Raw genomic sequence first — 13,367 nt, 5'->3', positions numbered from 1 at the left:
TATCATGAACCACCCAAAAATTCAGCCTGACACAGCATAGCGGTGAGGACAGGGTGAACAAGGTAGAGGCGGTAGCCAGTCAGCGTTCCAAAAATTATACCAGAGAACCATTACAAGTGAGTGTGGAAGTAAGTGAGCCTCCCAAAAATTAGGCCAGACACAGCATGGCATTGAGCACACAGAGAACTCCATGGAGCAGTAGTGGCCAACATGGAGGCCAGGCAGGAGCAACAGTAACCAACATGGAGGCCACGCAGGAGCAACAGTAGTCAACATGGAGGCCAGGCAGAATCAGCAGTAGCCAACAGGGAGGCAAGGGCAGGCAGAACAGTAGTCAACATGGATGCCAGTGAAGGCCCAGCAGTAGCCAACATGGATGCCAGTTAAGGCCCAGCAGTAGCCAACACGGAGGCAAGGGCAGGCCCAGCAGTAGTCAACACAGATGCCAGTGAAGGCCCAGCAGTAGCCAACATGGATGCCAGTTAAGGCCCAGCAGTAGCCAACAGGGAGGCAAGGGCAGGCACACCAGTAGTCAACATGGATACCAGTAAAGCAAATGAAATACAGAAATCAGGAAAAATACTTGAGGTCCCAGTACTATTTTGGGGGGCTGTGGGATACAATCCAGTAGTGGCTGCACCAATACACACCCTGTGACACCACCTTTACTCTGTGCAAGCAGTTGTGAACTTAGATAGGCCTTGCATATAAAAAAAACAGAAATCAGGAAAAATACTTGTGGTCCCACTAGTTTTGGCGGGCTGTGGGATACAATCCGGTAGTGGCTGCACCAATACACACTTTGTGATACCCCTTTCCAATGAGCAGTGAAGTTCTATGCAGGTGTACTACAAATCCCAGCAATACAATGTAGTACCCACTAGTTTTGGGGGGCTCTGCTATACAATCTGGTAGTGGGTGGACCTATACACACTCTGTGATACCCCCGTCCAATGAGCAGTGAAGTTCTATGCAGGTGTACTACAAATCCCAGCAATACAATGTAGTGCCCACTAGTTTTGGGGGGCTCTGCTATACAATCTGGTAGTGGCTGGACCTATACACACTCTGTGATACCCCAGTCCAATGAGTAGTGAAGTTTTATGCAGGTGTACTACAAATCCCAGCAATACAATGTAGTACAGCAGCACCACCAGCCACAAAATCAAAAGAGTACTGAGCACTTGTTAGGGGTGTGTGTGCAACACCGAATGTCCCCTTTCTGCCAGCAGCCGATCACCACAGTGTACTGGTAAAATCGCGGTAGCAGCACTGCAAGTCCCAGCCAGCAGTCTGTAGTAATACTATTAAAAAACTATTTGAAGGCCTAAAAAAGGGCTGTTTGTTTATATTGCTAGTATATACCCTGCCTACTGGAACGCTTAATCCTACACTGACACTCTCCCTGACCAGCAGCAGCTCTGTCCCTGATCTCTCACAGCATGCGTCTGAAGCGAGCACTGCCGGCGCCGAGTTTTATATGGCAGGGTCATCTGATCTGGCCAACCAATCGCTGCTATCGACATGTATGGGTCCCACATCATCACAGGATGTACCAAAGAGTCTCCTGCATGTTTATTGGCTTAAAAATAGCGCGCAAACTTACAGGAAACGAATGATGAGATTTCCTGGAGTATCGCGAGATGCTTGTCCGAGTAACGAGTGCCATCAAGTACCTTAATACTCGATCGCGTACCAAGCTCGGACGAGCATGCTCGCTCCTCACTAATGGCCATGTTTGTTTTTTTCTTATCTATAGTTCATTTACTGTGCCACATGTGCTATTTCCAAGCCATGCATCCTTCTATAAGAAAAAGGGGCATAGAGATTTATATGGTGTGCAGGCTTATGTTTAAACTTAACCTGGTTCTATTCATTGTATCTATGTAGTAAGCTTAGTTCTGTTACTGTATTATTGATGAAAGATTCTTTTTGTACCATATCTATGCATTGAGATTGGTTCTGTTACTGTGTCTTTGTGTAGTAACCTTGTTTGTTGTAGTATGAAGTTTGGTTCTGTTATTGTACCTATGCAATAAGGGATGCCGCTCCATTCACCGATTGCCTGATTGGCCAGTCCATTAGCTGAGACAGGCCTTTTTCCCCCGAGTCATGACTACATCACAAAAAGGGGGAAAATAACTTCAGGCCGGGGTCCTGAGGCTGGTCCCGCCACTCACCGTGGGCACAGGGAGAAGTAGGTTAGTATTTGTAATAAATTTCCCCCTAGCCCCTGCCAACTGCCTTATTTTATAATTCCCTGGACTTCTCCTTTAAGTTTGGTTCTGTTACTATATTTATATTGTAATTCCTCATTTTAGTATAGACAGTTTCCACCCTCGACAGTATCGTCTGTATATCCCTAGTTTGAAAAATCTGGTCAGAACCTAGAGGCGTGTCCCACAGAGATGTTTTGGCTTTAATACTGCTATACCTAATGAATCAATAAACACAGTGAGGCTGAATAATTTATTTTTTGATTAAACTGCTTACCAGCATTGCGGTCCAGTTTTGCGTTGTTCAGGTTTATTATGGCGTCTGTGCTTTCAGCCGTGATGTCCCCCTTTTTCAGCTTCACAGTTGTTTCACACACCACCATTATTAGTTCATTGCTCAGGGTGGAAGCTGTCACTGGTATAACAGTATCTGTTGTTCATTGAAAACATTATATATAAAAAATAAAATAAAAACAATATTAGCCAAAACAAATATATAGACATTGGGGGAGATTTATTAAACGTAGTATGAAGTGAAACTGGCTCAGTTGCCCCTAGCAACCAATCAGATTCCACCTTTCATTTTCCAAATGGTCTGTAAGAAATGAAAGGTGGAATCTGATTGGTTTCTATGGGCAACTGAGCCAGTTTAACTTTACACCATGTTTGATAAATCTCCCCCATTGTATAATGAAAAGTTATGCAGCATTCAGATGCAAGGCCTCCACAATTAACCCTTTGGGAGCCATACTGAATAATCTGGCCTTCAAAGGGTTAAGTTGGGATGCATTTTCGCTTAACCTCTTGTGTGCCAAACTGTAAGCAACTATCTGTACAGATGCTGCATACTGTAAGGAGCAAAACACCTGTCAAAGTAATGGGTTTTCTGCTCCTGCCTTTTTTGTGTGTGTGTCTCCCCTAGGTCGATGACCAGCTGCGTCTTTTTTTTGGTCAACAAGGGGGTATAATAGATAGCGTCCATTATTAAGCCAGGGCTTAGTGTTAGCTGGTAAAATGGCTAATAATAAACCCCATATTATTTCTCACCTCTCCAGAGGTACTGGGAAGAGCTGGATACCAGTAGTCCCAAAGCGACATAATTGGCGCTCCTGGACTGCACAGTGGCAGGCTGGTATTATTAGGCTGGGAGTCCCACAATAAATGGCTGTTCCCACCCTGGTACTAATAGACTGATGCTGTTTGGTATTTTAACCTAGCTGGTTATGGGAAAACAATTTTTAAATAAATAATTAAAAAAGAAAAAGAGAGTATAGTTTCCTACCATTTTCATAACCAGCCAGACTTAAAAAAAAAGTGGCTGGATATGAAAATGGGGGAAACCATACTTGCTTTTTCTATAACCAGCTAGGTTAAAAAACCAAACAGCAGCAGCCTATTAGTGCCAGGGTGGGCCATTTATTTTGTCACTCTCCAACCTTATAATACCAACCTGCCACCGTACAGTCCAGGAGCGCCAATTTTGACACTCTGGGACATTTGAACATTTTTTGTTATTCAAGGAAAAACACCCCCACCCCCTTTGTTGACCATTTAAAAAAAAAATAAAAAAAAAATAAGCCACTGGTCATCAATATAGTCCAAAGAATCTGACGCAATCCTTAGGATACCTATATCTGAAAAACAAGAAGGGAAGACACACAAAAAAAGGCAGGAGCAAAACAGCCATCATTTTGACAGGTGTTCTGCAGCATCTGTACAGATAGCTGCTTACAGTCCGACACCCAAAGAGTTAAGTGAGGATGCATTCCATAGTGATCTCGCACTGCACCCATACAAGCAAGAAAGTTAGTTAAGTGTCCCCCTTCCTTGCTGGGATGGGTGCAGTTGGGGAAAGGGGGGGAAGCATCCATACTTGCCTATGACGTCTTCTTTCTTTACCAGAGCCTGGCACACAGAGCTTGACTACGCAAGTCTGTGATCAGCCAATCAGCGACTGCAGTGATGTCTCGCCTGAGCCACTGATTGGCTGATAGAAGTAAGTTTAACACCCCCCCCCCCCACGGAGCACAGTCTGGTTCACAGGGGGTGGTTAAGTTAACTGCCAGTTTTTCACATATTATGCTTACTATAGTTATTATACAGTTTTGAGCAGATGTATACAGTTCACATATTATGCTGGCTATAGTTATGATTATTATTCTGTAGAGCTCTCAAAGAGTTTGCACTGTGGCCGAAGAGCTTTGTATTGCTATTCATGCAGTAATACATCCACAAATCACATATACATCATGTTCCTTTGCAAAATTTTAACTTACATTGAGAATTTGAGCACAAAGTCACAACTGGGTGTTTCAATTTAGGAAAAAAAACAAAAAAAAAAAAACTAAGCAGCATATAGAGACACACAAAAGTGAAAGAAAATGATCTTGAGTGCTTCTAGTTTCCCTTTCCTCTAAATCAGTGCTTCTCAAACTTTTTCTACTGGAGCCTCACCCATCAGACCATGGCAATGCCTGGGCCTCACCAGACTGAACAAGAGGATGCCGGGGCCTTACTATCTGTGGTGAAAGTCTACTTAAAAGCTGAAAATAAGGCTAGGGCTACCTTTCACCCGTCTCCCAAGCTCTATATACTAATAAATTCGTACAAGATATATTAATAATATTGCTAAAATAGAGATTTCTGCAAAAAGCAAAAGTACTGTGCAGATCATAGTTAATTTGTGAAAACTGGTTCCCCAGCTGGGCCTCACCAACAACTAGGGGGCGCCTCACAGTTTGAGAAGCACTGCTCTAAATAATACTTAGTGAATTTTGTAGAAGTCATACAAAGCAGAGAGAATGTCTTTATCAGCTGGGTCTAAGAGACAAATGGTTGTATTATTCTTATTGCACCCAAATGTAGTACGCTACCCCTGCTCACTCAGATACTGTTGGGGCAATCCGTGCCCAGAATTACCCCTTTGTCTACCCCTATAAAACCCTCTATACCAGTAGCCGATTATAATAGGTCCTTTTCAGGTGGTAGCCTGGGGCCCTGAGCTCCTGGGGGACCCATGGCCACCCAAAAAGACTTATACTTTCAGTGGTATACTGTTTCCTGGCTACAGTTCTGCCATGATTTGCAAAAAATTGCTGCTTTTTTACAGCAATTTTGCCCAAATCAAGGCATCGTGATATTATCTATCCTGTACTATGAACACCACACTAGTGTTGTCATAGTTACAGTGGGGTGGGGGGGCCCAGGCTTGGTGAACAGCCCGGGGCCTATGGTAAAATTAATCTGCCCCTGCAGTCTGTACACACATGAACATAACTAAGTCGTCTTATATAAATGTCATGTCTGGCCAGTACATATTATGGTTTCAGCACATGACCACCTAGCGCCCCGCCCAAGTAGAAAACTAGACACAAGGCATAAAGCAAGGTGAAGGCAGGGCCGTTTCTGTGGTCTCTGCCGCCCCACACTAGCAAACCCCCCCCCCAAGCCAGAGCTGCATTCCCACGTGTAACGGAGTCTCCCCCGCCCGGACAGCATCTGATAAGATTCTGAGAGCGGGGGAGAACTCTATTGATATGTGCCGCGCTGTAATGACAGCACCACGCGCGGCTGATTCATTACAGCATCGCACATATCAGTACAGTTCTCCCCCGCTCTCAGCATCTTATCAGATGCTGTCCGGGCGGGGGAGACTCCGGTTACAGGCATTCCTCGACATGGGAATGCAGCCCTAATAGGAATACCCCCCCGGCGCTCCCGCACGCTCCGATCCTACCGCAGCCCCCGCCGACACTCACCACAAGCTGGAGGGCAAAGGGAGATGCTGGCTGACGGCGTGGGAGCCCGGCAGAGTACAGTGGTGAGCGCTAGTGACAGGACAGGCAAGCGGCTACAGGGCTGCTGTTTGCCGCCCCCTGCAGCAGCGCAAAATCTGCCGCCTGAGGCGGAATACTCATTCCGCCTCATGGCAGAAGCGGGCCTGGGTGAAGGTATATGTAACGTCCCAGTTTCTCAGGACTTGATCCAACTTTTCCAGGCACCCAGGATGCAGCAGCATGAGGATCAAAGGCAGCTGATGTATAAGCAGACTGCTGAGCAAACAAAGCGCTTTGTTTAGTTTGTAATGTAAATTTGCTCACCTCTAGCTCTGGTAGCATGTCAATGTAGTAAGCCTGGTTCTTTTATTATACATATGTAGTAAACTTGGTTTCATTACTGTGCCTGTGTTGTAAGCTCAGATCTGGTAGCATATCTACATGATAAGTTTGGTTCTGGTGGCCTATCTAAGTAGTTAAAGCGTAACTGTCATTTCAGGGGCATTTTTCTGAAAACATTAACTATCAACAGTTCAAGCGATTTTAAGAAACTCTGTAATAGGTTTTATAAACCAAAAGAGTTTCCTTCTGTACTGAAAAAGCAATCTCCCAGCCTCCCCCCTCACATCAGATGAAGCAGGATTTCTGTCTCCATTATGCTCTATGGAGAGGGGAGGGGCTGTTAGGAGTGACTGAGCACGGAGCAGTCTTGCAAAGCACAACACCCTGCAATCTTCTCTCAGTAAGTTCATAGATAAGCACTGACCTTTCTGACCCCAGAATCCTGCGGTTTAGGTGCCCAGAGAGTCTACAAACAGCTGACCTTCATGTCACCTCTTCCTGCTCCCTCATCTCCATCGGCCCCTCCCCCCTTCATAGGCTAACAATGGAGAGAGCAGAACCCGTCTTCACTGGCTTCTCTGTAATGAAGACGTGTTTGCCTGATAATGCACAGATAAGAAGTCAGGGGGGGAGGCTGGGAGATTGCTTCTTGAGTACAGAAAGAGGCTTTTTTGGCTGATGAAACCTATTACAGAGTTTCTTAAAATCGCTTATACTACTGATTTCTGCAATAAAAAAAAAAACATGACAGTTACGCTTTAATTTGTTATTTTCCTATATTTATATTGTAATTCCTCATTCTATAGACAGTCCCCACCCTCAACAGTATCATCTGTATATCCCTGAAGTATAGTTTGAAAAATCTGGTCTATGTTCCAATACTCGCAACCGAGTGGGACTTTAGGGGTTATTTATCAGGGTGGTGTGGTGCTCTCCCCATCGTGGAGGCACCCCGTTGGCAACAGGCTAGAGATATCTGGCTATCCCGTGTTTTGAGACTCGTAACTGAGGCTCCACGGACTCTTGTTTTGCATATTTAAATTTTTGGGGGCATCAGTGGAGACTCTTGATTGAGTACTTCATTGGAATTTTTTCGCTGTTCTCCTTGAGTTCAGTGATTACTGTGTTTTGTTGGTTGATTTGTCATTGCCCCAACTAGCCAGAATCCTACCCCACACTGACGAGGGGCAAATACCCCGAAACGGCTGTCTGTGGGTGGAGGCCTGCCTTTGCAAGCCCTTGTCATGATCGCAATACTCGCACCTTGAGTTAGACATTGACAAAAGGGGCCACCCTGTTGTTTCCCTGTCTATGTTCCAATACTCGCAACCGAGTGGGACTTTAGGGGTTATTTATCAGGGTGGTGTGGTGCTCTCCCCATCATGGAGGCACCCCGTTGGCAACAGGCTAGAGATATCTGGCTATCCCGTGTTTTGAGACTCGTAACTGAGGCTCCACGGACTCTTGTTTTGCATATTTAAATTTTTGGGGGCATCAGTGGAGACTCTTGATTGAGTACTTCATTGGAATTTTTTTTTTCGCTGTTCTCCTTGAGTTCAGTGATTACTGTGTTTTGTTGGTTGATTTGTCATTGCTCCAACTAGCCAGAATCCTACCCCACACTGACGAGGGGCAAATACCCTGAAACGGCTGTCTGTGGGTGGAGGCCTGCCTTTGCAAGCCCTTGTCATGATCGCAATACTCGCACCTTGAGTTAGACATTGACAAAAGGGGCCACCCTGTTGTTTCCCTGTCTATGTTCCAATACTCGCAACCGAGTGGGACTTTAGGGGTTATTTATCAGGGTGGTGTGGTGCTCTCCCCATTGTGGAGGCACCCCGTTGGCAACAGGCTAGAGATATCTGGCTATCCCGTGTTTTGAGACTCGTAACTGAGGGTCCATGGACTCTTGTTTTGCATATCCCTGAAGTATAGTTTGAAAAATCTAGTCAGAACCTAGTGGCGTATCCCACCGAGATGTTTTGGCTTAAACATTACTGCTATACCTGATGAATCAATATACACAGTGAGGCCGAACTATTAATTTTTTGAAACTGCTTACCAAGATTGCAGTATAGATCATCATCACTTGAAGATAGTTCAAAACTTAAACGTAGTTTGTTTTCCGTGCTTTCAGTAGTGACGTCCTCATTTTTCAGCATCCCAACTATTTTGCTGAATAGGCTTTGTTTCTCGGTCATGGTGGCAGCTTTCCTTTCACTGGTGTAATACACTTATTGGTTGTTTACTTAAAACATTATAAAAAAACATATAAAAAACAATATTAGCAGGAACAGATCTGTAGTTATTGTATAATGAAAAGTTATGCAGCATTCAGTTTTACTCAGCACACCTGTCTGGGCAATATCCAGAAAACAAGGCAGTAAATAATGACTAGAGGTCATTGCCTGTAAATCGCTGGATTTTTTCACATATATACTTTCTTATCACTGCAGCTTATCACTACTGTATTTCCTTGTACTGTGTATGGTGTTATGATGGTAATAACTTACAATGGATCTAAACTTATATAGCATTTGTTATGTTGTATTACTTTAAAAAAAAAAAAAAAAAAACTTAAAGTGATTATCCAGTGAAAATCTTTTTCTTTAAAATCAACTGGTGTCACAAAGTTATATAGATTTGTAATTTATTTCTATTAAAAAAAATCTCAAGTCTTCCCATACTTATTAGCTACTATATTTCATGCAGGAAATATACTGACACAGTGCTCTCTGCTGCCACCTCTGGCCTGGACAGGAATTCTCTAGAGAAGGAGAGATTTTCTATGGGGATCCCTATAGAAAACCTCTCCCGCTCTGGACAGTACCTGTCTCGGCCAGAGATGTCAGCAGAGAGCACTGTGTCAGACTTTAAATAAAACACCACTTCCTGTAGTACATACAGCAGCTGATAAGTATGGGAAGACTTTAGATTTTTTAATAGAAATAAATTACAAATCTATATAACTTTCAAATATTATCACTGTTATTATATTATAGTAGTATCATCAGATTTTGTGCATAACAATCTGCTCAGGAAAACACCTAAGATTTAGTAGACAATAGTTCACATATTATGCTTGCTATACTTATTATACAGTTTTGAGCAGATGTATACAGTTGGCATATTATGCTTGCTATAGTTATGATTATTATTCGTCTTTGTAGTGCTCTCTAAGTCCGTGCCATATAAAAAAACATCCGTGTTATAGGTGTAGGTATATACATGTTGCTATTCATGCAGTAAAAAATCCACAGAATCACATATAGATCATATACCATTACAAAATGTAACCTTACCTTGAGAATTTGAGCACAACGTCACAACTGGATGCTTCTCTTTAGATGAAAAACACAAAAGTGAAAGAGAATGATCCTGCTTGCTTCTAGTTTCCCTTTCCTCTAAATAACAGAGTTTCGTAGAAGTCATGCAAAGCAGAGAGAATGCCCAGTTACACAATCCTTTAAAGGAGAAGACCGGCAATTTAAAAAATTGCCCAGACGGCAGGGGTGAACATAACAAACAAACGTTACTTACCATAACTCCCTAACTCTGTCTCCTGCCTCGTCTGCTAACCCCCCCCCCCCAGGAGACAGAGATCATGTGACCATTGTCTCGCATTCAGTTTGTTTGCTGAGCACAATCGGGTCTGATGGGTATGCACGGCTGGGGCCGGCAGGCCCACGATCATGTGCAGGGTTATGGGGTGGGAGAAACAGGAAGTTCTGAGCATGAACCACAAAGACTACTGGGTAATATAGTGCAGGCAGGCCTGTATTTGCAGTTTATGGTGCCCTAGGCACATTTAGGGCCACATGTATCATCCGGCGAATGGATGATTTTCGGCGGAAAGTGCCGATTTGCGTCTTTTTTTAAGCAAAAATGGCGGATTTGCGAATAAAATATTCGCAAATCGGCACTTTCCGCCGAGTACGCCAGGGGGCGGAAAGGGGGCGGAAAAGGGGCGGAGAGTGGGCGGAACGGAGGGCGCGGACTCAGAGTCCGCGCGATTTATCATCCGTTCCGCCAAAATGTACGCCAAAAACCTACTCCAGTCCTCAGCTGGCGTAGGTTTTCGGCGGTGCGCAACGGCGCGCACGGGATTTATGTAAAGGCAGTCCGCCTCTACATAAATCTCCGTAGCGCCGGAGCTGCGGGGGCATTTTTACGTCCGGCGTAAAAAACGCCGGACTTAATAAATGCCTCCCTTAGTGTTGACCCCTCACCCCCCCCCACCCCCACACACACACACACTTACTTTTTCTAGGTGTGGTTTGTGGGTGTGGCCTACTAGGGTGTGGCTTGTCACCGTTTTTTTTTGGGGGGGGGGGCAGAGTTTTTTCTATATTGCTCTCATTTTACAGACTTTAAAATTAGGACAATACAGAGTGAGCACTACAGACCCCAGTATCAGGGTTCTCGCATATTATAGACCCCAGTATTTGGCCCCCAGCATATTACCCTTGCATCAGAAAGTGTTATCCAGCTTTCCCAGGTTCCTAACTGTGCCTGCTTTTCAGCTCCCCAACCAGTACAGGAAGCTAGGAAAGCTGGGTGACCTCCATACTGAGCATAAGATGCTGGGAAACCTGCGTGACCTCCATCATACTGACTACAAGATACTGGGAAAGCTGGGTGACCGCCATTATACTGACTACAAGATGCTGGGAAAGCTCGGTGACCACAATCATCCTGACTACTATATATGATTCTGGGAAAGCTGGGTGACCTCCATCATACTGACTACAAGATACTGGGAAAGCTGGGTGACCGCCATTATACTGACTACAAGATGCTGGGAAAGCTCGGTGACCACAATCATCCTGACTACTATATATGATTCTGGGAAAGCTGGGTGATCTCCATCATATTGCCTACTATACAAGATGCTAGGAAATCTTGTTGACTGCCATTATACTGCGTACTATATATGATGCTAGGAAAGCTGGGTGACCGCCATTATACTGACTACAAGATACTGGGAAAGCTGGGTGACCTCCATCATACTGACTACAAGATACTGGTAAAGCTGGGTGACCGCCATCATACTGACTATAAGATACTGGGAAAGCTTGGTGACCGCCATCATACTGACTACAAGATGCTGGGAAAGCTAGGTGACCGCCATCATATGACTACAAGATGCTGGGAAAGCTGGGTGACCTCCATCATACTGACTATAAGATGCTGGAAAGCTGGGTGACCTCCATCATGCTTTCCCCGGCATCTTGTAGTCAGTATAATGGCGGTCACCCAGCTTTCCCGGTATCTTGTAGTCAGTATGATGGAGGTCACCCAGCTTTCCCAGTATCTTGTAGTCAGTATGATGGGGGTAACCCAGCTTTCCCAGCATCTTATGCTCAGTTTGGAGGTCACCCAGCTTTCCTAGCCTCCTGTACTGGTTGGGGAGCTGAAAAGCAGGCACAGTTAGGAACCTGGGAAAGCTGGATAACAAGATGCTGAGAAAGCTGGGTGACCTTCATTATACTGACTACAAGATACTGGGAAAGCTGGGTGACCTCCATCATACTGACTACAAGATGCTGGAAACCTGGGTGACCTCCATCATACTGACTACAAGATGCTGAGAAAGCTGGGTGACCTCCATTATACTGACTACAAGATACTGGGAAAGCTGAATGAGCTCCATCATACTGACTACAAGATGCTGGGAAAGTTGGGTAACCGCCATCTTACCAACTGCAAGCCGCTGGGAAAGCTGGGTGACCTCCATCATACTGAGTACAGGATCCTTGGAAAGCTGGGTGACCTCCATTATACTGAGTACAGGATCCTGGGAAAGCTGGGTGAACCCAATCATACTTAGTATAGGCTGGGTAAGCTGGATTACCCCATTATACTGCCTACAAGATGCTGGGCAAGCTGGATGACCCTATTATACTGCCTGCAAGATGCTGGGAAAGCTGGGTGACCGCCCCACCCTTCCCCAATGTAACCTTCAGGCCCTAGTGAACAGTATACAGAGAGGGGATCCTGTATGATACACTACCCCCCTTCTTCATGTACTGTCCAGGCCCTGGTGAACAGTATACAAAGAGAGGGGAGGAGGGAAATCCTGTATGATACAGTACCCCCCTTCTTCATGTACTGTTCAGAGCCTGGTGCCCATAAAGAACCCCCACCCATCTGCATATATGGGCACCAGGCCTTGAACAGTACATGGAGTGTGTGGGGGGTACTGTATCATACAGGATTTCCCCCCTCCCCTCTCTTTGTATACTGTTCGCCAGGGCCTGGACAGTACATTAAGAGGGGGGGGAGTCCTGTATAATGCATAATAAAGATTAAGATACTTTTCAGGGACTAGTAGATGACCCCCTTCACACACACACACACAAGGCTCCGCCCCCACGACATTGGTCCCGCCCCCTCCAGTGGTGCAGAAGGGGGGGGGGTCTGTCTTCTCTGGTAGTAGTAGGCAGCCCTCACAGCACCTTGCTTCATTGTAGGAACAGTGAAGCTGTTGGAGCTGTGCTGCCTACCCCATTACAGAAGTTTGAGCTGACTGAGCGCATTATACGCCCCCCCCCCCCCGTGCGACATTTTCGGCCGCGATCAGATTTTTTTTTTTATATTTATTTTTTTTAAAAAATTTTACTGCTCTGATTGTGCAGCCCCCTGCAGGGTGCCGCCCTAGGCACTGGTCCACGGGTGCCTAGTGGCAAATACGGCCCTGAGTGCAGGGAAGATGAACAGCAAGGGGTAAGGAGCAGGCAGACAACTATATCAGAGAAGCGGGACAACTGTAAAACCTGTAAATGTGACATGGATGGTCAAGTAAGTGACTGGAGGCTAGTAGTCCCAGTTAGGCTGTCAAGCTTGCCTGAGCCCCCTCATGTACCTTTTATAGGCCCAGATGCTGACCCAGACCAGGAGCTTGGAAAAGAGCCACGCTTTTGAGCCCGAACAGTGTTCTAGAGACCTGACACCCCCTGCTGTGGTTGTACCTACTTCCTCCAGTCCACCTCAAAGCTATTGCCACTGGTTCAGGGGGAAAAAAGCAGGAATG

At 45.3% G+C, this 13,367-nt stretch overlaps 1 protein-coding gene across 4 annotated transcripts in view; it reads right to left on the bottom strand.

The window, feature by feature from the left end:
- The window catches only part of LOC138801985 (protein mono-ADP-ribosyltransferase PARP15-like), a 59,929-nt gene extending 50,036 nt beyond the window's left edge, over positions 1 to 9,893 (bottom strand). For 2 of the 4 annotated variants that reach the window (XM_069985081.1, XM_069985084.1), the window contains exons 1-3: positions 9,637 to 9,727; positions 8,397 to 8,582; positions 2,494 to 2,646 (exon numbers count right to left, since the gene is read on the bottom strand). In XM_069985081.1, coding sequence (XP_069841182.1) covers positions 2,494 to 2,646; positions 8,397 to 8,535 — 292 coding nt within the window. In that variant the 5' untranslated portion in view covers positions 8,536 to 8,582; positions 9,637 to 9,727. Of the gene's footprint in view, positions 1 to 2,493; positions 2,647 to 4,492; positions 4,647 to 8,396; positions 8,583 to 9,636; positions 9,728 to 9,874 lie in introns of those variants that run through there. The other 2 variants (XM_069985082.1, XM_069985083.1) reach the window with 2 other exon arrangements.
- Positions 9,894 to 13,367: the final 3,474 nt, after the last annotated feature.

The sequence above is a fragment of the Dendropsophus ebraccatus genome, chromosome 9 (genome assembly GCF_027789765.1).
Source record: "Dendropsophus ebraccatus isolate aDenEbr1 chromosome 9, aDenEbr1.pat, whole genome shotgun sequence".
Lineage (NCBI taxonomy): Eukaryota > Metazoa > Chordata > Amphibia > Anura > Hylidae > Dendropsophus > Dendropsophus ebraccatus.
This window is presented reverse-complemented; position numbering and strand designations above follow the sequence as displayed.